At 39.2% G+C, this 26,228-nt stretch overlaps 1 protein-coding gene across 4 annotated transcripts in view; it reads left to right on the top strand.

The window, feature by feature from the left end:
• The first annotated feature begins 241 nt into the window (after window positions 1-241).
• PEX1 (peroxisome 1) overlaps window positions 242-26,228 on the top strand; it is a 124,949-nt gene continuing 98,962 nt past the window's right edge. The window contains exons 1-3 of one of the 4 annotated variants that reach the window (XR_737275.3): window positions 242-652; window positions 24,981-25,154; window positions 26,067-26,166. Coding sequence is in view for 2 of the 4 variants with exons in the window: in XM_088891636.1 (XP_088747762.1) it covers window positions 458-652; window positions 24,981-25,154; window positions 26,067-26,166 (469 nt within the window). In the remaining 2 variants the exon portion in view is untranslated. The remainder of the gene's footprint in view (window positions 653-24,980; window positions 25,155-26,066; window positions 26,167-26,228) is intronic. The other 3 variants (XM_088891636.1, XR_016078637.1, XM_010275803.3) reach the window with 3 other exon arrangements.

Here is a 26,228-nt window from a genome sequence, read left to right on the forward strand (position 1 = left end):
GCTTTTGGGTACCGACGTACTGTCCGTTTAGAAGACTCCTGATCTATTCCTTCACTAGTTTATGTTTGGTTTGAAAGAAAAAGTACAGATTTCTTATATTTTCTTTCTTTTCCCTACCATTTTTTTTTCAAAACAAAACGCAGCCATAGCGTAACTCAAGTCTTTAATTTGTAGAGATTTCACTGTATTCTTTCCCTGCATTTTCTTATAAACCAAACATAACTAAATCTCACGATAAAGTTGGAAAATCGTAAGACAAAAATTTCAGTAAAAAGGATCTCTGTCCGCTTTCGCCTTTCTATCCGACCGTTGTAGAGGCCGGTGGGTACTGGATGTTTCTTAATTCTTTTGGTGGCGAGTGCTGAGTGGGACCTAGGTTAACTACGATTCAGTCTCTGCAAACGTTACTATCCTCAATTATAAGAGCGTTGTGTCTGAAGCTGGGAGAAGCATTTCAATGGAGTATGAGGTGAAGGCTGTGGGAGGGATAGAGAGCTGCTTTGTTTCTCTCCCTCTATCTTTCATCCAAACTCTTCAGTCGACTCGTTCTGGGCCTCTTCCTCCTGTTCTCGCTCTCGAACTCCGGTCTCGCGACAACAATCTATGGCACGTAGCATGGTCTGGCTCTTCTTCGATGTCTTCGGCAATTGAGGTACTTGGCTTGCAACTCTAGTAACTATGAAATCTATTCCTCCATTTCCCCCAATAAGTATGTAGTCCTTGCGATTATTTTCCTAGTTCAGATGCATTTCATGTTTTAGTTTATAAAAGAAATCCTATATCTCCTTCTAATTCATCCTTGTAGACTTGAAGAAACCATTTATCTCATTATGCATGCTGATATCTTTATCTATCTTTCAATCATAGAATGCACCCTCGAGTTGTTTTAGGAGCATGTGCCAACTACTGCCAAAATTCTTTAACTAGTGGTTTCCTACTGGTAAATCCTTAAGAGATGCTCTTGATGCTTTCCTAGATCAGCAACAACAATCATATACTTTATTGCGTTTTTTGATGAATTAACAGAAAAAAAATTATTAATTATAGACAGAAAGATGGAAAGCTGGCATCCCAGAGGTTGAGATAGCCAGCTCAAAAACAAAATACATTAAAAAGTGCTCCCCTCCCTTGCCAACTACTGCCAAAATTCTTTAACTAGTGGTTTCCTACTGGTAAATCCTTAAGAGATGCTCTTGATGCTTTCCTAGATCAGCAACAACAGTCATATACTTTATTGCGTTTTTTGATGAATTAACAGAAAAAAAATTATTAATTATAGACAGAAAGATGGAAAGCTGGCATCCCAGAGGTTGAGATAGCCAGCTCAAAAACAAAATACATTAAAAAGTGCTCCCCCCCCCCAAAAAAAAAAAAAAAAAAAAAACAAGAACAAAATTCCTTCTCTCCACTCCTTTTTTTTGGCCAATTCATCAACCCTACTGTTAGCCGACCTGTACACCCAAATTCACTGTAACCACCCTACTTCTTTTTAGCTCTTTTATCTTCTCCATAATGTTCTTGTACTTCTAGGGTTTCTTCATCCTGTACCCATCCCACTAGGGCTGTTTTTAATTATATATTATATATACATAGATATAATAAATTTTAATCGGACTTGGATTTTAATCAGGTCACATGGGGTCAATCTTCATCTGGTCCAATTATTAAACGGGTGAAAATTGTAACATCCGGATCCTTAATAATTAGATTGGATGTTGGATTAGGTTTCAGACTTCTGGAGTCCTTGACAGCCCTACATCCCGCCACCGATTTAGTATCTCCTTCAACCACAATATTTGACTATTTGTGTAATTCTTCCCTTTTTTTGCTAGTCTCAAAGCTTGCAATACTGCTAATACTTTTTGTTTTTGGTTAGATCACAACACTGCTAATACTTCTTTGGTTTCTGTATTTGTTTTTGTGATTTGGGATTGGTTTCTCTCTTTGTTTGGTTGTAGGTGGACTCCCCCACCAGATGTACAAAGTTTGTTTACTTCCCTTTCTGTCAGGGGGTCAAGGAAGAGGGAGGGGTAGAATTTTGTGGAGATGCACAAAGGCTGCTATTTGTTGGAAAGTGTGGAAGAAAGGAACCAAAGAATTTTCTCTGAAAAGGAAAGAAGTGAAGCCTCCATCATTGAAACCATTACTATTAGGGTGGTTCATTGGGTGAAATCTTTAGAATTATTTGGAGGTATTTTTTCAGATGATCTGTTCAAAAATTGGAAGTGGCTGATTCAGCTCCTCTTAAGTCTGTGGCATGTCCAATTTGGTCTCCACCGATTGCTGGTTGAATTTTGATGGAAGCAGTGGAGGTAATCTGGGTCCATCGGGGATTAGAGGAGTCTTCAGAAATGAAAAAGGAAAAGTTATAGCTTTCAATTCAGGACCCATTGGAGTAGGTGATTCAGTTAGAGCAGAGGTTTTGTTGGTAATGGAAGGGATTAAACGAGCAAAGAAGCTGAACATGAAAAAGCTGATTGTTGAGGGTGAGTCTAAACCGGTTATAGGCTGGCTGCTGAAGGAGAATGAGATATGGAAATTTGCTAATGAAAAAAAAAGAAGTATAGTTGGTCGACCAGGGATATGGAGATAAATATACTTGGGTAAAGAGGATTGCTAATTCCTTTGCGAATATACTTGCAATTTGCAAAACAAGGGGTGGGAAGAAAGCCTATTTTGGGCTTTGTGGTAATTGATCTTTGTCTTGGGGAGAGTTAAGAGTGTTTACCTCTCCCCAAGTACTTTATTGTATTTGTTTTTTCTCATTAATGAAGTTTCAGTTATTGATAAAAAAAAAACAGTACCGCCCCTCCTGTCCTCTTAATGAGCTTGTTGCATTATCAAGTGTCTTAAATACTGTATTGGATACAATTGTTTCCTACTCATCTGTTGATCATCTGTTGATACTCGTCATGGGTGTCAGGCCTCCTGATACTTGGTGTCTTTTCATCTCTACCCTTTTTGCTTCTCGGTTTTGCTGCTGGAAAAGGAGTATTATTAGGTGAGTCTATTTTGGAGTTTTGGTGCTTCTGCTGGATCTTTCCTTCATGGTTCAAATCTTTTGATTCCTGAATAATCTCATTTTTGTAGATGTTTCTCAAAGCATCTGAAACCATTGCTATATCTTTTAGCTGTTAAATTTTCTAATGTTACTGCAATGTTTGAAGTACCAGTTGCTCCTCCCTAGCACATTCTTCCTTAAAAGTCTTCTCAAAATCTGCTAGCCATTGAGAATTTTCTGTTTGGTATTCTTGAAAATCTGCAATAAATTTACAAACATGTTGTGATAAAAGGCAGAAGAATTTTTGCAGTCTAAATCCTCGTGTCGTACATTGTGGGGGATGACAAGAATATGGAAACCAGTGTACGCATCAATGGAGGAGGGTAGATTTGGTTTGAGATATTGTGCAAAATAGAAAGAGGTTTGCCCTCTTATAATATCAAGTTAGTAAAAGGAGGTCAAACCTGGTTATTTCTTCTATTCATTGATGGACAAAAGTATAAAATACATAGAAATGATTGCTGTAGGCCAGCCGTGGTCATTGGGAACCATGGCAAGCCGCAGGCATGGCAATGGTAGCAATCAAAGTTGGAGATCAAAGAGCTATAAAATATATACAAAGTAATATTTGTCAATTTCCTTTCCCACTAGGGTTGCACCGTTTTTGTGCAACCCTGTGTCCCCACTTTTGAGAAACAGTGTCTCACAATTTTCTTCTCCCATCCTTATGTCTTGCAAACCAAACTCAAGCATCCCTTTCCCACAAATTAAATAGAGCTTAATAGAATGGGTTGGCAATTAACAACCTTCATTATAGTGGAGTTTGCAACCGGCTGCCATTGTTTAATAATATCTTTGGATGAGAAGGCCTTGAATAAATCTACTCGAAGTTGAAGCACATCGAGAGGAAGTACCATGTACTATGGGAGATATTTGGTAGAGGGGACGTCCTGATTCAGAAAGTAGCGTTAGCGGAGAATGTAGCAGACCCATTGACTAAGCCACTTAGACAGAAAGTGTTTGGGAAACACGTGGAAAGTATGGGACTCCGGCTTGTACCCGATTGGACCTAAGTGCAAGTGGGAGTTGTTATACAGTTATGCCCTTAGCTCCAATCAGATTGATGTATCTTTTGACATTTATTGTAAATGAATAAAGTACATAATTGATTCATGTCATTGTGGTGTGTTTCTGTGTAATACCCTTAAACTAGACACTTATGAGACTCGTGTTAGTTTAGAATTTTCACAGCTGTTGGATAGGTCTGGGGAGATTTATCATGCCAAGGCTGACACTGATGTGCTGCCAAGTTGGTTGGGGTGGCTTGTCTCAACTGCTAGGGTGAGACCTGAGGTACATGCAGTGTGGGTTTTCTTGAAACCCTGAACTGGACCAAATTCCAGTATTGCCTTGGACCTTGGAGACAGATGGGCAAAACTGGAATGTTACACCTGACCCCTAGACTCGATTATGGTACTACACTAGGTGTCGGATTGGGCTATTTTTGATGTGCCAATCAGTGAGATCCTTAGAGGGGGTCAAAACTTGGGTATGTTGGGACAGTCTGAGAATTCACCTGAGTGGGTGATCATAATGACAGGATTAGCCCCTTTGTCAGACAAAGTGAATGATCGGGGATGCACTCTCTCTGATGGAAACCTAAACTGTCGGCAGTTGATTTCAAACGTTGAGATTTGTTTTGCAAAATATATTTATATAGAGATATACATATATATTATGGTTTCAAAATGTTTGCAAAAGGTTTTAATTCTCGGGATCCATGCGAATAGAGAGTGCAACACTGTTCCTTGCAGCCGAGGGAGAGGTCCTCTCTTGTCGGGTAGTGTTTGATCATAATGGGCTAAGGGGTTAAGTGTAAGACCATTGAGGGTAATACCTGATGGCTAATCTTGCATCTGCCCACAGTCCTTGGGTTTTCATAAGGTGGTTTGACCCAATGACCATTTAGTGTAAATGTTGGGCCCATTAAGAGCCCATGGTGATGGACTCAGGGGTTCACTGTCTCCTACAGTGAATTCGGCCAGGCCTTGTAACAAAGGCTGGGCTGAACCCATGTGGCTGATGTGTAGATCAATGTTTGGGTCCCCCGCCATACAAAGAGAGCCAACTGAGCAGCAGGTTAAGGGGTAAGTGAGCACATAAGATTAATGGGCTTAAAGCCCAATTCGAACTGGGCTTAAATTAGGATTAGTTGTAAGGATAAGATAAGTCTTATCCATTTAAGAGTCCAGATCCAAATATTAGATTTGGATCAAGAAATTCTCTCCTAATTAGATTATTTGGCTGATCCAAAGAAGACTATAAATAGGGGGCGAATTCCTTAGTTTTAACACACAACCACCTGCAGAATTCTCTCCTATTCTTGCCATCCCTATCCAGTTCGATATTCTCTTGTGGAATAGATCAAGAAAGCTTCTTGACATTATTTCTTGATTGAAGAAACAATCTGAAGTCGTACTCACCAGCCCCTGTTCGATTCTTGTTGAAGAATCCTGGTTCTTGCTGAAGAGCCATTTTGCTGATCCTGCTTCTTCACACACTGTGTCGTCTTTAGTGGAAACGGGTTTTGGTCTTCTCCTTGGGCGTGAACACCTTCATTGGGAGTTACTGCTACTTCGTATCAGGTATATCGCTCTCCTCTCATTTGGTTTCAGATCTGGTCCGGTTTTGGTTCAAGATTGATCCTTGAAAATGCAGTTTTCTAAAATAGGGAATCCGATTCCCAGATGGGAGAGAGAAATTTTTTAAAATTTTGCCCAACCTTCTTGTATGGTTCGGCCATCCATATGATGGATCTCTCATCCCTTCACAGTGTCTGGTTTCTAAGGGTAATGAAAGAAAATGGTTTAGCGGCTTCAGCCCGAAAAATGAAATTATTCCAAACAGAAATTAGATTTTTAGGATATCAAATATCGAAAGGAAAGATTGTGCCCATACAAAGGGTAATAGAATTTGTTGATAAATTATGTAGCAGACTACTACAAGGACTTAGCTCAAGACCGACAACTACTTCATAAAAGACTTAGGAAAAATCCCCCTGAATGGAATAACCAGTTCACTTAAACAATGAAGAGAATCAAACAGAGAGTCAAAACCCTTCCATGTCTCAATATTCCGCATCCAAAAATTCCTAAGATTGTAGAAACCGATGCTAGTGAGCTGAGGTATGGAGGAATCCTGAAACAAAAAAGAGAGGGAAAAGAGGAAATTATTCGATTCGCCTCGGGAACCTGGAATGAAACCCATAAAAAATATTCTACCATCAAAAAAGAAATGCTCAGCATAGTCCTCCGCATCGCTAAATTTCGAAGTGATTTGGTAAATCAACATTTTACTCTCCAAATTGATTGCAAATCGGCCAAAGAGATTTTAGAAAAAGACGTTAAAAGTTTGGTTTCAAAACATATTTTTCGCAAGATGGCAAACTATTTTATCAGTATTTGATTTTGAAATTAAATATATTAAGGGATCTGATAATGCTCTGCTAGACTTTTTAACTAGGGAATTGAATTCTTGCAAGGTTATCTAATTCAAGATGACGGATAGAAGGCCACGTCTTCCAATAAGTCCTAATTCCAAGCAATCAAAGAGATCTAGTGAGATCAATCCAAGATCTAATCAAATCGGATCCAGTTCAAGGACTAATCGGTCCCCCTTATTATCTCCCTTAATTAGGGATCCATCGATTGACATGACTGAGGCTAATTCCAGCCAATATATCTATAATTCAACTGAGTTCGTGGTTACGATTTCTTGAGAAGAAGCTTCTTATGTCTCGTCTCATGCCAATCCAGAAGGAGCTCTTTAGCATCTCGCTTCGATGGTTCTCAACGGTCATCATTTCATTGTCTGCGGTCTAAATAAAGACAAAAAATATTATGAGGAAATCCTGTTGCATACAGGATCTGCAAGAATCCAACATTATTTCAGAGATCCTAACGAAACTGAACTAGCTTATTCCAAGCTAGTAATAGTAAGATTTATGACTAAAACAGCGTGGGGTGACTCCAACAAGCCCAGGTTTATTACCAAGCCAATCGACAGAAGACCCAAAATGTTCAACTACTGGGACTATCAAGATGCTTGGTATAAAGTTTTTCTGCTACAAAACTCCATCTTTAGACACTCATGGTTCATCCGGTCTTCTGAAGACTTTCAAGGCCCCTTCCCCGATTGGGCTTATGTTTGGTGGACCTCATGGGGAGTCTCAGACGATATTTTCCCTTGTCAAGATTTAGCTTACAAGTATAAAAATTTTGCAAAAGGGAGAAGCTATTTGGAATTCAGTCACGTTAAGCAGTTCGAATTCTTTAAGACCTTCTGCCTCCCATGGATTTTAAAATGGAGTTATCAGCTAGATGTTTCCTGGTTGCCTCCAGCCATTGATTAGGTGATAGAGATAAAGTGGTGGGACAAATTTGATCTCATAGAAGCCCTGAAGTCTTCTTCTGACGAAGACGACATATTTCAGTCTATCTTCGAGTCTTACATGGATAAGCTCCACAGCAAATTCCCTGACCTGGATCCCATCGAGCTTGAGAACATGTCCCTCTGTATGGCTGAAAGGATGAAAGAAAAAAGTAAAGGCATCTCAAAGGACAACGAGACAGAAAGTATCCGCTCGCTCAGTCCGCACTAGGGTCAACATCACTGTTGTGAAATTCGTTCCTATCCTAAACAGTAAAAAGCTTCTACAGCTGGCCTAATAAGGTCAGAAGATAAGAAAGCATCTCAATTATTTAAGATGCTCATTAGAAAAATCCAAAAGGAATCTTAATCATAGAATCTTAGTAGATAAACTCAAATAAAGCGGTTCCCTTCCAGAAGCCGCGACAACCTCTATATAAGGAGCTTCAGCCTCAGTTGTTCAGGGATAACTTTTTCAAATTCTATAATTATTATAGAATTTTTTATTGGGCTTGCAATGAGCTTATCTTTCCCTATTTTAATGGCTTCTAAAGGTGGATGAACCGATTCTACTATCTTTCCAGAAGAAACAATCTTCCATGCTTTAGAAAGCTTCTCTGTTACACAGAGATCTAAGTCCTTCTGTAGGGGATTTTATATTTTTGAATTGTTTCTGTTTTGAGAACCAATCCCAAAAAGGAATATTTTCTCTTAATTCATTCATATCATCGTACCATAATTCTCTGGTACGATTTGTCTCACTTTTAGAAAAATTTTCAAAGAACCATCTTTTCTTTATGGGTTGTGAATTAAAATCTAGCCTTATTAGATTTTTGTTTATCTGGAATTCTTCCTCAATTTCCAAGACTTTATTGAAGGATTTCTTTTTGGAGCTGTATAATAGTCTAAAGGTGGAGTGTCTATGATTGGTGTTTCATATGTGGCATAAATGATGCCGGGAGGAGGACAGTATGGTTCTGACAAATCCACCGATCTTCTCGAATGAGAAGATCTGACCTCCGAGGGTTCAACATGTGAGGGCCTTGAGGAAACAGAGGCTCTCCTGAACCTTAGTTCTACAGATCCATTTTGTTCACTAAATACTGAGGCTAATTCAGTAGACTCCACAGGTCTGGGAGGTTCAACTTTAGCTATCGACCAACTATTCGGCAACTTCACTTCTTTCCACGTGATTTGCCTAGGAATGGTAACATTATTCCTAGGATTGGTCTGGAACAAGGTAGTCATTCCTCTTGTTCCTGTTATCCCGGTATTAGGACAAATGGTATTCATGGTCTTAAAGTAGATCCTGTAGACTAACGCTACATTCTTCGACCTTGGTTTCATATCGAAACCTTGGGTTTGCAGCCTAAGAGTTAAGGCTTCATGTATCCCTAGGTCTGTTAGTGACACTGAAAAATTAGGGAAAACATTAAAATAAATGGGTCCTTAATGGAGACTTCCTTCTATGACTCCTAATAAGGAATCACTAAATTTATTATGTCTTGAGTATGTCAGACAGGCTAGAGCAGCTGTCTAGAGACCTAACCTGGTTAAGGGTTTTATGGCTACTTGTATTAAGCCAAAGTGTATGAAATGACAATCAGCTTTCTTCCTATAAGCTTCTATTACTTTTCTATCTATAAGAGGAAAATTTTCTGATTCGTTACCTAGTAGAATAGTCCTTTCTACAGTTCTAACATTAAGATCTGTCTTTAGACTAAAAATTCCTTTCTTGTATATTTCCGAGGGTGCAATTTTAGGTATAGTCCAGTTTTGTAAGGATTTTTCTATATTACTAAAGTTTATCTCCTCCATGTTTTTTATTGACAAGGACTTTTTGATGGAAGTACTAGTACTACACTCTTTAGGGTTTTCTTCTGATCTAGAAGCTGTGTCCTAAATAGTCTCTTATCTTAGTTTTTCACTTCACCAATTAACGGTCAGTCAACTTTAATGGCCTTCAACTTTTCACGGCCTAAAACACGACTTCAACCTTTGGTTCAAGGGTTCTAGCCTTGGTGAAACTGGCTGGTGTTCAAGGGTTCTAAATAACTTAGCACATGACAAATAAAGAAAGAGCACATGGCAAATGACTAAATTCCGTGGGTTCTCGAGGAATACTTCTGCATATTGTTTTCAGATTATATGGCTCATATGATCTGATCCGGGTGGATCTTTGTCTATAGAAAAGGAGCACATGACAGATTAGAAATTTCCTTGGATTCTCAAGGAATAGTTCTGCATATTGTTTTCTTTGGGATAATCTATTGTGGCCTTGGTCATGGGTAAGGCAGAATTTTGATGTATTTTTTGGTTTTTCTTTGCTTGTTTTTGTGCTAGTGATTTGGTGAAAACTCTTCACCGATCTGGTGTACTTAATTTATTTTTTTTTCTATTTCATGAGTTTTCTTCTAACTACCAAAAAGAATATTATTTTCTTTTTTTCCTTTTTCCCTCCTTGTTTCTTTGCATAATTGAACATTAGATCCATAATAAACACCACTTCTTAAGATTGTTTCTAGGTAGTAAAGATAAACATTTTTTCTCTTATGCCTTTTTCTATAGGTAAGTGTATCTAATTTTTAATATTAAAAATTGTAGATCCCACCTACAATAATCTGAAAAAAAACAGAAAATAGAGGAGAAGAAGAAGATGGAAGAGAAAAAAATCATCAAAAGAAAGACCCCATTCAGATTGGAAAAATTCTAGCTACAACACAAAGACTTCAGTAAAAAGGTAGAGGGGTGGGCTGGTTTCAGGCTTCTTCAGAAATTAAAAGCTTTGAAGAAAAATCTTAAAGCTTGGGGGAGAGAAGAATTTAAAGCTGTTGAAGAAGAGAAAAAAGAATTCTTTCGGAATTAGAGGATTTGGATAATAGAGAGCAAAATGGGACCCTTGATGCCTTAAACAGAAATAAAAGAGCAGAATTAAGAAAGGAATGAGAACAACTAGTTTGAAGGGAAGAAATCTATTGGAGACAAAGATCAAGAGTGAGATGGTTGAAAGAAGGAGACAATAACTCCAGATTTTTTCACACCTATGCCTCGGGAAGAAGTAGGGAGAACTTTATTTCTAAGCTCAACCTAAATCAGAGGGAAGTGGAGAATCCCGAGGAAATTTCAGAAGCTTTCCTTTCTTTAAAAACCTCTACTCCAAGGATAGTGAAAACCAGTTTACATTATAATTGGGATGACACTACCCTATCAACTGAAAAGAGGGATTGGTTGGAAAGAAGCTTTGAAGAGGGAGAAGTCAAGAAGACTATTTTCAGCATGGACGGAGACAGGGCTCCAGGGCCGGACGGTTTCCCTATTCTTTTCTTCCAAAAGTGTTGGGAAATTGTAAAGTCAGATCTCATGGATTTTTTTAGGGATTTCCAGTCATCTGTCATTGTTAACAAGGGCCTAAACTCTACCTTTCTCTGCCTCATCCCTAAGAAAGGGGGAGTTTTGGAAGTTAAAGAAGTTTGGTTGGGAGCATATATAAAATTTTGGCGAAGGTACTGGCCAACAGACTTAAAGAAGTGCTTGAAGATCTAATTGCCCCAAATTAGTTTGCTTTTGTAAAAGCAAGACAAATTGTGGACAGCATTCTTATTGCAAATGAGTGTGTGGAAGACCAAAAATCTTCTGGGATCCCGGGGGTCATTGTGAAACTTGATCTAGAGAAGGCGTACGACAAAGTGGATTGAGACTGCATTTTTGATTGCTTAAGGCTAAGAGGCTTTGGGAGAAAATGGATCAGGTGGATTAAAGGTTGTATTGGTTCTCCTTGGTTTTCAGTATTGATAAATGGTGAAGCAAAAAGGTTATTTCAAGGCTAGTAGGGGTCTAAGACAAGGCTGCCCTCTTTCCCCATTACTATTCACTTTGGTGATGGATATATTTAACTATCTTTTTGACAAGTCAATTCTTCTCAACTTGGTGAAAGGTTTTGAAGTGGGTAGGGATAAGATTTACATCTCTCACTTATAGTTCGCCGATGACATAATCCTATTCATGGATGCCTCCACAACCAACATCACAAACACTAAAATGGTAATCGAATGTTTTGAGCTTCTCACTGGTTTGAGAGTTAATTTTTGCAAAAGTAGTATTGTTGCTATTAACTCAGTGGAAGTGGAACTTTTAGAAAATTTCAAATCTTTGTTAGGGTGCAAAGAGGAGAATCTCCCCTACCTTGGGATGCCTCTTGGAGGGAATCCAAAATCCCTCAACTTCTAGAGACCAGTGATGGAGAAATGCGAGAAGAAACTATCGAGAAGAAACAACCTCTTTCCCTAGGCTGTTTAACCTTACCCTAGTTCAAGAAGCCACTATTTATTCTTGCCTCCCAAACCAAATTGCCGAGAATTCTTTAAACCTCCACCTCAGAAGACCCCTGAGGGACTAAAAGATTTCTGATTTAATAGCCTTAATCCAAATCCTCAAAGATGCCTACATATTCCCCTCTCATTCTGACACCCGAATATGGACCACCCAAATGGCGAATTCTCTTCTAAGTTTATGTTTAGGGCTTTGATTGCTGATGATCAGCATTCATCTTTTCCTTACAAGAAAATCTGGTGTTGCCACATCCCTTTAAGGATTTGCTTCTTTGTTTGGGAAGCTTGTCTCCAGAAAGTTAATACTTGTGATCTCCTATAGAAAAAACTTTTGGGAAGACACTCCATTTCTCCTCACATTTGTATTTTATGTCTCAGTGAGGGTGAATCTATAGATCACATCCTTCTTCACTGTAGTTTCACTCAAAGGATATGGTCCCACTTCTTGAATATGGCAGTTATAGTTGGGCTTTTCCAAAACACATTATGGACATATTGAATCAATGGCAAGGAACAGGGCTAAGCAAAAGGGGTAAAGTCTTTTGGCAATCAATGCTACATTCAGTGTTGTGGGGTGTGGAATGAAAGAAACAACCGCATCTTTGACAATAAAAGTAGAACCTTGGAGGAATTAATCTCAGATATTACCTACCTTTGCATCTTTTGGATGGTGAATTCAGCTCTGTTCAAAGGACTTTCAGTCAATGATCTTATCAGAGATATTCACCCCTTTCTGCTTCTCCCTCATCCCCAGCAAACATCCTTGAGGCATCCCATACCCATCAGTGAAGGAGTGATAACCCTTAATTTTGACGGTTGTGCACTAGGTAATCCTGGCCTTGCTGGTATTGGAGGTACAGTAAGGGACGAAAGGGGCAATATTTGCTGGACTTTTATGAAGGGATGAGAGATCCATCATATGGATGGCCGAACCCTACAGGAAGGTTGGGCGAAATTTAAAAAATTTATCTCTCTCCCATCTGGGAATTGCATTTCCTATTTTAGAAAACTGCATTTTCAAGGATCAATCTTGAACAAAATCGGACCAGATCTGAAACCAAAAGGGAGGAGAGGGATATACCTGATACGGAGTAGCAGTAACTCCCAATGAAGGTGTTCATGCCCAAGGAGAAAACCAAAACCTTCTTTCACTGAAGATGACACAGTGTGAGGTGAAGTAGGATCAGCAGGATGGCTCTTTAGCAAGAACTGAATTCTTCATCAAGAATGGAGTAGAGGGCTGGTGAGCACGACTTCAGATTGCTTCTTTTGCCAAGAAGCAATATCAAGAACAATTCTTGATCACTCCCACAAGTGGAGATCGAACTGGGTAGGGGGCGGCAAAAACAGGGAAGAACTCTGTAGTTTGTTGTGTCTTGTCTGGTATCTTTGCATGTCCGCCCTGCTCTCTTATTTATAGCCTTAAAGAGACAACCTCCTAATCTAATTAACCCAGTTCGAATTGGGCTTTAGGCCCATTAAGTTTTATGTGCTCACTTAACCTCTTAACCTGTTGCCCAATTGGCTCTCTTTGTATGGCGTGGGACCCAAACATTGATCTACACATCAGCCACATGGGTTCAGCCCAGCCTTTGTTACAAGGCTTGGCCGAATTCACTATAGGAGACAGTGAACCCCTGAGCCCATCACTATGGACTCTTAATGGGCCCAACATTTACACTAAATGGTCATTGGGTCCAGCCACCTTATGAAAACCCAAGGACTGTGGGCAGATGCAAGATTAGCTCATTAGGTATTACCCTCAATGGTCTTACACTTAACCTCTCAGCCCATAATGATCAAACACTGCACGACAAGAGAGGTTGAAATCAACTGCCAGCAGTTTAGGTTTCCATCAGAGAGAGTGCATCCCCGATCATTCACTTTGTCCGAAAAAGGGGCTGATCCTGTCACTATGATCACCCACTCAGATAAATTCTTGGACTATCCCAACATACCCAGGTTTTGACCCCCTCTAAGGATCTCACTAATTGGCACATCAAAGACAGGCCAATCCGATACCTAGTGCAATATCATAGTCGAGTCTAGGGGTCAGGTGTAACATTCTAGTTTTGCCCATCTATCTCCAAGGTTCAGGGCAATACTGGAATTTTGGTCCGGTTCAGGGTTTCAAGAAAACCCACACTACATGTACCTCAGGTCTAATCCTGGTGGTTGAGACAAGCCACCCCAACCAACTTGGCAGCACATCAGTGTTTGCCTTGGCAAGATAAATCTCCCCAGATCTATCCAATGGCTGTGAAGATTCTTAACCAACACGAGTCTCATAAGTGTCCAGTTTAAGGGTATTACACAGAAACACACCAAAACACATGAATCAATTATGTACTTTTATTCATTTACAATAAATGTCATCAAGTACATCAATGTGATTGGAGCTAAGGGCATACATTGTCTAACAGCTCCTTCTTGCACTTAGGTCCAATCGGGTACAAGCCGGAATCGTAGATGTTCCACGTGTTTGTCAAACACTTTCTGTTTAAGTGGCGTAGTAAATGTGTCTGCCACATTCTCCGTTGATGCTACCTTTTAACATCAATTTCCCGTAGATCTAGTGTTGTCACATAACAATGGAATGGGTGATGTGTTGAATTCTAAATTCTAGAATGAACACCATCATTCATTAGGCAGCCTCACTTGCGACAATGTGCTCGGCTTGGGTTGTGGAATCTGCTATTTTTTACTACTCAGGATCCCATCTCGAAGATGTAACCAGATGTAGTCATTCTACCATCTGGATTTGACTGGCAGTCGATATCAGTACACCCGACGATCTGTAGTGAACTACCATCGAATACCAGGCAAAACTCTTTTGTCCTTCGAAGGTATTTTAGTATGTTTTTCACAGCAGTCCAATGCTCCTGCCTTGGGTTAGATTGGTATTTGCTTATCGCAATCTTTGCCTGAGCAATGTCAGGACAAGTGCACAACATGGCATGCATGATGCTCCCTACAGCTGAGGCATAGGGAAATTCTTTCATGCCCTCAATCTCTTCGGGAGTCTTGGGAGACATACCCTAGGAGAGAGTGACCCCGTGTTTGAAAGGAACATTTCATTTCTTGGAGTTCTCCATACTGTATATTTTGACAATCTTGTCAATGTAAGCAGGCTGGGATAATCCTATTATCCTCTTTGATTTATCTCTCTATGGTCGAAGATCCAATATGTAGGAGGAGGCTTCTCCAAGAATTGCTATGAAAGCCACACTTTCGCCATAGTTAACATTCCTACATCATTCCCAATGAGTAGAACGTTATCTACATACAGAACCAAGAACGTAACCTTATCTCCCTTTGTCTTCCTGTAAACATAGGGCTCATCCGGGTTTTGCTCAAAGCCAAATTGTTTGATGGTAGTGACAAACCAAATGTTCCAACTCCTAGAAACTTGCTTAAGTCCATATATGGATCGATTGAGTTTACAAACCATGTGTTCTTGACTTGTAGCTATGAAACCTTGTAGTTGCTGCATATAGATATCTTTAGTAAGATCTCCATTCAGGAACGCGGTTTTGACATGCATTTGCCAAATCTCGTAGTCATGGTACGTTGCTACAGCTAATAGGATCCTAATGGATTTAAGCATGGCCACAAGCAAAATGGTTTCCTCATAATCGATTCCCTCTTTCTGAGTGTACTCTTTCGCCACAAAACGAACCTTGTAGGTCTCAACTTTACCGTCGGGGCCGTTTTTCCTCTTATGGATCTACTAGTCCAAACTCCATTGGTCTCCATTGAGTTCATCTCAGCTTTCATGGCATCTACCCATTTCAAGGAATCTATGTCCAACATAGCTTCCGAATAAGTCACGGGATCCTCCTCACTGGTCGTGGCTTCCACCAAGTAACTTTCTTGGTTATAGCCGTAACAAACTGGAGGCCTAGAAACCCGGGTAGATCTTCTAGGTTGGTTATTTTTTGGAGCTGATGGGACATCTCTCACTATCCCTGGGCTCTCCTCATCAAAAACAACTTTCTGATGATGATTATCCAGGATGTAATATTTTTCTAGGAAGTAGGCATTTCGACTGCAAAACACCTTTTGCTCTTTTGGATCATAGAATAAGTAACCTACAGAGACTTTGGGGTAACCCACAAATAGGCAACGATTGACATGGATTCCAATTTGTTAGCACTAGTTCTTTTAACATGTGCCGGACAACCCCAAATTTTCAAGTGTCTTACACTTGGTTTTTTACCGGTCCACAGCTCATATGGAGTTTTAGGAACGGATTTGGTTGGAACCTGGTTCAGCACGTAAATCTCAGTTTCTAATGCAAAACCCCAAAAGGATGTAGGTAACTCTGAGTGGATGAGAAGTGATCGGACCATATCTAATAGAGTCTGATTTCTCCTCTCTGACACACCGTTTAATTTTGGTGTAGCAGGAGGAGCTAGTTGTGATACAATCCCATTTTCCTTTAAGTAGTCATTGAATTTGTCAGAGAGATACTCGCCGCCTCGATCTAATCGAATGGTCTTAATTTCTTTCCCTACTGTTTCTCGACTTTTTGTCTGAATTCTTTGAACTTTTCAAAAGATTCAGACTTATGTCTCATTAGGTACACGTAACCATACCATGATTGATCATCGGTAAAGGTTATAAAATAAACGTGCTGGTTATGTGTCCTAACATTCAGGGGACCACATACATCAGTATGTATAAGGTCAAGTGTGCTTGTAGATCTTTCAGGCTTACCGATAAATGGCCGCTTCGTCATCTTACCCTCAAGGCAAGGTTCATAGGTTGGAAGATCTTTCTACAGTTAGAAAATCCAAAGGACCATCTTTTACCAACCTTGTGATACGATCTATATTAATGTAGCCAAGTCGGTAATGCCACAGGCACGTGGGATTAACTGTATCACGAGTCATCTTCTTGGGGATTATTTTCGACGTAGTTTCCGTAATGTTTGTTTCCAGAGAAGGATGGAAAACATAGAGACCGTTCTCAAGTTCTCCATATGTGAGGAATTTGTTATTCCATTTAATAGTAATCACATTACTGAATAAGAAAGAATATCCATCCATGCACAATTTTGAGACAAAAATCAAATTTCTTCTTAAATTAGGTACGAAAAGACAATCTTTTAAGTACAACTGTTCATTCTCTGAAAACTAGTTCTACAGTTTCTATGGCTGTAGCTGCAACTATTGCAAAAGTCCCCAAGTAGAGCGTCACTTCTCCGTCACTCGGTCTTCTGCTTATCTTGAACCCCTGCAGTGAGTTACACGCATGAGTTGAAGCCCAGAGTCAATACATCAGGAAGCAGAAGTGACCAACAAATTGGTCTCTATGATAAAATATTCGAAATTACCTTGCTTTTTAGTCTCCAGATATTGAGGACAATTCCTCTTCCAGTGGCCGGTCTGTTCGCAGAAATGACAGGCATCCGATGCCTTATCTTTCTTCTACATTTTAGTTTTGCTACCCTTCTTCTGAGCCTTCCTTTTAGCCTTCCGCTTTTTCTTGCCCGATTTGCCACCTTCAACAAGCATGGCTATCGGCTTATCCTTTTTAATTAGTTCTTCAGTCCTCTATAACATATTGCTGAGTTTCTGAAGGCTAACGTTTAGTTTATTCATGTTATAATTCATGATAAACTGATTGAAGGACGGAGGTAAGGAATTGAGGATAACATCAATTTTGGTGTCATGATCTAGCCCTGACCTGAGAGCCTTTAGTTCATTGATATAACCCATCATGTTTAGACAATGGTCATGAGCCTATTGGTTCTCGGTCATCTGTGCGGTCATAAACAATTTTAAGACCTTTTGTCAAGTAGAACGGTTCTGCTCTTTGTACATAGTTTTCAGACTATCCAATATATCCTTGGACACTTCGATCTTATCGAATTGTCGTTGTATCGGATTGTCCAAAGAGGCTATAATATAACACCGGGCAAGAGAGTTTTTCTCTTCCCATTCTTGATACTCTCTTCTTCGGGCCTCGGAAGCCCTGTCACACAGACTATCCGGAGCAGGGTTCTTAGCAATTTTGTCCAATTTCTCGGACGTTAGAACCATCATAAGGTTTCAGAACCAGTCAACATAATTAGGGCCCTTGAGTTTATTATCATCCAATAGTTTGGTGAAGTTTCCGTTTGCCATTTCTGGTAAAGGCAAGGCAGATTTGTAAGTCCACAACCTAATTGATTCATGTCATCACATAGAAAGGTCTTTTAATCTTTGTTCCATTTCCATTTTGGGCATCTCTGAGATTCCCTCCAATCTTAGTGACAGAGGTAGTTGTCTCTGGAAATGCGGGAAACCACATGGGGTGCATGGAGCCAATTGTTTCAGCTGCAAAACCCCACCACCTTCTGTGAAGGATCTCATCCACTCATCTTATGAGCTTTCCCTTTCTGTCCAGTAAGTGCTCACCCATCATGTTCGTGAACACCAAGGTACCGTGAGAAAGTCTTCCATTTTAGGATAGACCCCTCCCACATCGGTCTATGATGCCTTTATCATCTTATGAAGCAATCCAACTGATTGCATTAGTAGATGGATAGCCCAATTTTATGGTGCATCTCCACCAACCAATACAGCCAACCTTCATACTAATGACGGGTGGCCTTTAGAGAGTTTCATCATATGAATCGCCCTATCACATGCACTTAAATTTTCAGGAGGGAACGGATAATTACGTCCTAGTTTAATTTAGGTCAAACCAAAGTGGCTCTCACTGACTTTCATAAAGCCAGATTTAGATGGGCTCTAAACGGCTAGGGTTCTGCACGGTTCCTCTTGGGGAGGAAGCTGGTGTGGGGCCCACCACGCAGGGAGATCATCCGATGATCTTAAGGACACCATGGCAATGATGTGCATTCAGCCATGGTGTGCGTAAGAGCCACTATCGAATCAGCATGGGCCAAGTGCTTATGGCCCATGAACGTAGCACATCACACATCCATACATCACATGCATGAAATCCATAATTGATCCAATCAATTAAATAATTGTAAAATCCATAAATAAAGCCCATTTAATTCCATAATATTACCAATTAATATCATCTAGGTATATGGGCTGAATTGTAAAAGGCAGTTCGGCCCATATAGCATTTATACTGAATTGGGCTAAAGCAGTTTTAACAGATTTAAATAGGGTTTTACAGATGTGGGCCAAATTGCATCTTGCAATTAACCATCAACCCCTCGACCCATGAAAGAAATTTTAGAGCTGAGAACAGCCCCCATCGAACCATAGATTTGGTCCAACCAGTTTGGTCCAATCTGGTTTGATTGGGTCTAGGGTTTGATGTTTAATTCAAGATTCAATTCAAGAAGATGATCTGAAATTAAACAACTGATACATGACAATCAAGAATCAGTAAGAGGGCTGTCCGTAAGACTGTTACCCTGCAAAACAAAGATAAGTTCGCAGTATGCAGTTTTCGAAATTGCAAATTGCAGATTGCTGAACCCGAATCTGCGAAATTCTCCTTTGCGCTTTTTGCTTCATCTTCGAATGAAATATAATAGAAAACCTAATTTTTCTATTATTATTACATCAAATTTGTATTCCTATACATACAATCTAAAAATTAAAAAAAAAATAAAATTAATTACAGACCAAGAATGAATAGAATAAATCAGCAGGTGCGCAGATTTCTTGCGCGAATAAAAGTATTCGATCTCCACCATACGAACAGCCCAAAATCCAAGAAAAATATATAGAACAATTCTAAATATAACTCAGATTAATAAAAATTTAATTTTAGATCATTTGCCCAAAAACTCGAAACCGATTTCCCAGAAGAACGCTAACTGTGCAAATCAGGTAGAACACCTTCTGCACATTTGTGCAGATTCAGATCTAGTTTAATTCGGTTCAAGATTTGAACCCGACTTTGATACCATTGAAGGGATGAGAGATCCATCATATGGATGGCCGAACCTTGCAGGAAGGTTGGGTGAAATTTAAAAAATCTCTCTCTCCCATCTGGAAATCGCATTCCCTATTTTAGAAAACTGCATTTTCAATGATCAATCTTGAACCAAATCGGACCAGATCTGAAACCAAAGAAGGTGTTCATGCCCAAGGAGAAAACCAAAACCTTCTTTCACTAAAGATGACACAGTGTGGGGTGAAGTAGGATTAGTAGGACAGCTCTTTAGCAAGAACTGAATTCTTCATCAAGAATGGAGTAGAGGGTTGGTGAGCACGACTTCAGATTGCTTCTTCTGCCAAGAAGCAATATTAAGAACAATTCTTGATCACTCCCACAAGTGGAGATCGAACTGGGTAGGGGGTGGCAAAAACAGGGAAGAACTGAGCACGACTTCAGATTGCTTCTTCTGCCAAGAAGCAATATTAAGAACAATTCTTGATCACTCCCACAAGTGGAGATCGAACTGGGTAGGGGGTGGCAAAAACAGGGAAGAACTCTGTAGTTTGTTGTGTCTTGCCTGGTATTTTTGCATGTCTGCCCTGCTCTCTTATTTATAGCCTTAAAGAGACAACCTCCTAATCAAATTAGGAGTTTCCTGATCCAAATTTTTATTTGGATCTGGACTCTTTAAGTGGATAAGACTTATCCTCTTATCCTTATCTGCTGATCCAAACCCAGATCTGCCCCTATTTAATTAATCTAATTAACCCAGTTCGAATTGGGCTTTAGGCCTATTAAGTTTATGTGCTCATTTAACCTCTTAACTTGTTGCCCAGTTGGCTCTCTTTGTATGGCGTGGGACCCAAACATTGATCTACACATCAGCCACATGGGTTCAGCCCAGTCTCTGTTACAAGGTTTGGCCGAATTCACTATAGGAGACAGTGAACCCCTGAGCCCATCACTATGGACTCTTAATGGGCTTAACATTTACACTAAATGGTCCTTGGGTCCAGCCACCTTATGAAAACCCAAGGACTGTGGGCAGATGCAAGATTAGCTCATTAGGTATTACCCTCAATGGTCTTATACTTAACCTCTCAACCCATAATGATCAAACACTGCCCGACAAGAGAGGACCTCTCCTTCGGCTGCAAGGTACAATACTACATTCTCTACTCACATGGATCCCGGGAATTAAAACCTTTTGCAAACATTTTGAAACCATAATATATATGTGTATATCTCTATAGAAATATACTTTGCAAAACAAATTTCAACGGTTGAAATCAACTGTCGGCAGTTTTGGTTTCTATCAAAGAGAGTGCATCCCCGATCATTCACTTTGTCCGAAAAAGCGGCTGATCCTGTCATTATGATCACCCACTCAGATGAATTCTTAGACTATCCCAACATACCTAGGTTTTGACCCCCTCTAAGGATCTCTCTGATTGGCACATCAAAGACAGCCCAATCTGATACTTAGTGCAATATCATAGTCGAGTCTAGGGGTCAGGTGTAACATTCCAGTTTTGCCCATCTATCTCCAAGGTCCAGGGCAATACTGGAATTTTGGTCCGGTTCAGGGTTTCAAAAAAACCCACACTGCATGTACCTCAGGTCTCACCTTAGTGGTTGAGACAAGCCACCCTAACCAACTTGGCGGCACATCAGTGTTTGCCTTGGTAGCATAAATCTCCCCAGATCTATCCAATGGCTGTGAAGATTCTAAACTAACACGAGTCTCATAAGTGTCCAATTTAAGGGTATTACACAAAAACACACCAAAACACACGAGTCTCATAAGTGTCAAATTTTAGGGTATTACACAGAAACACACCAAAACACATGAATCAATTTAAGGGTATTACAATAAATGTCATCAAGTACATTAATTTGATTGGAGCTAAGGGCATACACTGTCTATCATTTTAGTGGTCCATTCGGCTGGGCTGACTCTACAAAGGTTGAAGTGGTGGCTGCTCTCACCTGAATCAGGATAATAAAGAATTTGGGAATTTAGAATTTGATCATTGCAGGTGATTCAACAAATACGATAAAATGGTTAAGAGACAAAGAGGGGGCCCTTGGAGATTGAATCATTATCTGACTGAAGCTTGGGATTCTTTGGATGGTTTGTATGTTAATTGAGTTTGGATTCCTAGGGAACACAATCATACTGCAGATGGCCTAGCTAAATTTGGTGTGTATTTGGAGCATTTGTATAGAGACGAGCTTCCTCTTTTGTAACTTGTAGGGGTTCTCCCCTTGTTTTGTATATCTCCCCTTGATCCTCGATCCCCCCTTTTTTCTTAATAAATTCTGGTTAAATTTTCTAAAAAAAAAAGAAACAATACAGGAAGATGGAGGGAAAGGGAAGAAGGAAGAGAGTTGTTAGAACCTCTCTCCTGTTCCCCAAAGTTATCTTTTATTCTTTAATTGTAATGAGCACAATTACATGAATACCCATAGTAGGGCGATCGACACTAAAAACAATAATAAAAAAGAAGAAAACAGGCCCATAACTAAAGCCTACTACTCATAAGCATAAAACATAAACATAACTAAATGAAAGAAAGAAACTTAGGTATCCTTCGTATGCTTGGGTTTTTTTGCAATACTCACATACTACATCTTTCTTCTCAGTACTGGCCCTTGGATTCATCTCAGCATTGGCCAAGTGATTCGTTGAGACTTCTATAACATGCACCTGTCACCGACTCTCCTCACTGCTAACCATGGCATAGGCTTGGGATAAGGTCACTTTGTCTTTTGCTAGAATATTCTGTCTGACAATATCATTGTCAAGATTGAGTCCACTATGGAACTCAACGACCTGATTTTGTTTGGGAATAGGTCTTTGTAACACTATCCCACACCTCTTTTGCAGTCTCCATCCACAAGTAGTGCTGATTAATATGAGCTTGCTACAATGTAGTTCTCTTGCATCCAGCTCTCATAGGTATAGGGTTATCCTCCGCAGGCTTCGTCTTGGTCCCGGTGATGTACCTCCATTTCCCTCTACTCTATACATGAATCTTTAGAGACTGAGACCATGCCAAAAAATTGGTTCCATCCAACTGCATTAAGGTTTTTGCCCCCAATAGTCTCTATAGACCCTCTTAGACCAAACTTGGAATTTGTGGAGTGTTTCATCTCACCTCCAATTTGCCCCATTGGCCAAACGAGACAAGCGAAAATAAAAATAAGGTGTTACTAGTCAGGACTTGCTGCAGGGCTAAAACTGCTCTTCAAACAGCCAAGTCAGGGGTTTCATCGGCTTTGACAAAATGGGAGAAAGGGAGAAAGTCTAGCCACTCCTACCAGAGGCTCCAGAAATCTTTACTACTTGGATTGATCTCAAAAATAATCAGAATGCTTCTATTCTAGCCCCAAGAGCCACTTCCACATTCCCTCTATATCCCTTAATCTAAGAACTTGGGAAACTCCAAGAACCTGTCTTGGGCCCCAAACAAGCATTGCAATCTTCTCCAAAAACCTCCTCTAACTAGGCTGAATACTTGCTAATCAATTAACCAATCAACTCTCCATACAACCTGTATATGGGATTAAAGAGAAGAAAAAGGAAGAAGGTAGGACTGCCACTCTGCTACCAAGTTGTAGATCCCACCTGCAATAATCTGAAATAAAATAGAAAATAGAAGAGAAGAAAAAGATTGAAGAAGATGGAAGAGAAAGAAACAATGAAGGAAGAAGATGGAAGGAAAGGGAAGAAGGAAGATAGTAGTTTGAACCTCTCTCCTGTCCCCTAAAGTTATCTTTTATTCTTTAATCGTAATGTAAGCACAATTACATGAATACCCTTAGTAGGCAGCCAGCACTAAAAACAATAATAAAAAAGAAGAAACCAGGCCCATAACTAAGGTCCACTACTCTTAAACATAAAACATAAACATAACTAAAGAAAAGAAAGAAACTAATTTCCATTCAGCCCATCATCTCTACATTAGAAAACCGGACTGAACCAGCTGGTTGGCCCGGGTTTGGTTATGCCCCAATAACCGCTTTGGTTAAAAAACTAGTGAAAACCGGCTAGCTGGCTGGTTTAACTGGAAAACCGGTGAACCAGTCCTAGTTTCATGAAACCGCCCGGGTCCTTAACTAATAGAAAGTTTAAAATATGCTTAGCAAGATTCGAACCCATGACCTCTTATTGTTATATATTGCTTAACTACCATTAGTCCACCTCTCAACTTGTGTTAATTAATGACTCTTTATTGTACATATTACTTTATTATGCATGTACTTTAAAGAAAATGTAAATTAAGAGACTTGAATTCTAATCATTTGCTTTAAAAATTAAGGAACTTGCCATCAATACACCATATTTAAGTATATTAAGAGTTGTAAAATGTATTATTATATATAATATTTATATGACCTGTAGTATATATATGCATATGCCACATCATCATGGTTTGACCTCCAGTTTGACTCGGTTTAACCTCTGATCCATGAACCTCTCCCCTCTCCGGTTAAATGCCCGGTCCGGTCCTCTGGACATTGTTCTTAGTTTGTAAACAAATTAAAACTAAAATAAAAAAAATATGAATTAGAACTAAAATAAAACATACATGACAGGTGGCTTTTCATCAAAATTCATGATTCCTGAAAAACTATGATGTCAAAAAGATATAAATTAGAACTAAAATAAAAACTATATCAATATATAGTTTTGTGGGCCCAAACTATGATGTCAAAAAGATATGATTTCTGAAAAAACTTATAACCAATCAATTGGCATCATCATAGTGGTAACCAAATCAGGTGACTTTTCATCAAAATTCATGAGGGGTTTTGAGTGGTCAAAGCCTTTCTAGTATCATGTCTTTCTGGCATCATAGAGTTTTCCTAATTTTATATGCAGAAGTGGACATGCATCGGAACTGCAGTGAACATGCATCGGAACTGCTGAGTCCATATCCATGCAATACTGGGTTAAAGATATTTCCAAAAACTTTTAGTATCTTAATACAATAGACTCCTAGCTTACTGATATGATGGGGGCTATTTATTCAGCATATATTGAATTTTCCTTTTAATCCTTAATGAAACTCTGCCTGTCAAAATAGAAGAAAAACAGAGGATGCATACTGAATGCCATACAACACCTTATACGGTCCATGTTGAAATACTCAATTTTATCTTATAAGCACTGATCCATTGCAAAGTTAAATTTCCATGCTGGACTTTGGATTAGGTAGGTTTTCAATTAGGGGAACCTGCATGGCATGCCTTCTTTTCCTTTGTAGTTGAATAATGCCACTCTTTAATGTTTGTATTATCTTTATGTTATTTTTATTAAACTTTGCTTCTATAATTCCAAATTGTTGTTGTGAGTGAAGGTTGCTCAACAACTGGCAGAGTGTATTTCTGTACCAGATGGTATTACGGTGCAGGTGAGAGCTGTTGCTAATTTGCCAAAAGCTACACTAGTTATGATAGAACCCAATAGTGAGGATGATTGGGAAGTTCTGGAGCTCAACTCAGACCATGCAGAGGCAGCTTTTTTGAAACAGGTACTTCAAATCCTGTCAAGATTTGACAGTTAATCTTTATTTTTTTGATCAATTAAACAATTCATCTTAATTGAACCATGAAAACCTTGTTCTTTATTGAAACTCAAATACAGTATTTTGCCTATGTCTTCTTCTTACTGTCCAACACCCCTTCTTCACATATTTCTGTTACTGATAGAAAAAATCCTTTCTATATGTAGGAGATGACCAAAAAAATTTATTTTGGTGGGGTTAAGTATCTAGTGCTTCTTTATCTTTTTAATTTTTTTCTAATCTGTGGAACTATGCAAAAAGGCCATTACCCAATGTAGGTCCCAGCTATCTGGAGTCTTGGGGAGGGGTGGACTGGATACGGTCCTAACCTTTGGCAATTTTTTGCAGAAAGTGGCTGCTCTCAGACTTGAACCCACATTCTCACACTTGTCAGCCTGAGATTTTACCATTACCAAGCTGTTATTATTTCTACCATTCCTGGATTTGGACTTGTACGACTTGTAGTCCACCCAATCAATGAATTCTTGGAATGTTTTATGACAATATACCAAGAACTCAAGTTACTACAGGTCATCCAACCAAGAAACCATGAAGACCAGCCCCATTTTCTTCAGCATACCAGTACTTCTCATTCTACTCAAGTTACTAGTTACCACAGGCCTTCCAACCAAGAAACCATTTAGAACAACCCCATTTTCTTCAGCTTACTAGTATTTCTCATTCCATCATCATCATCATCATCATCATCATGTTGTACTATTAGTACAAATTATTTTCACTGATAAAAAAATCTTTTTCTTCCTTTTTAATAAATTTTCTTTTTATTTATTATCAAAAAATATTTTTTTGTTTTCATTGTTCTTATTTTTTTGCTAACATGGTAACATTTAATAAAAACTTTACATTTCCTGAATGCAGGTTGGTATAGTCTATGAAGGAATGAGATTCCCTTTATGGTTGCATGGTCGCAATATCATTATGTTTCTTGTGGTTTCGACCTTTCCTAAGAAATCGGTAGGTAAGATTATGTCTTATTCACTTGATATTGGTACATGCATTTGTAATGCACTAAAAGTTATA

This window comes from Nelumbo nucifera, chromosome 7 (genome assembly GCF_055504915.1).
Source record: "Nelumbo nucifera cultivar China Antique chromosome 7, China Antique-T2T, whole genome shotgun sequence".
Classification (NCBI taxonomy): Eukaryota; Viridiplantae; Streptophyta; class Magnoliopsida; order Proteales; family Nelumbonaceae; genus Nelumbo; species Nelumbo nucifera.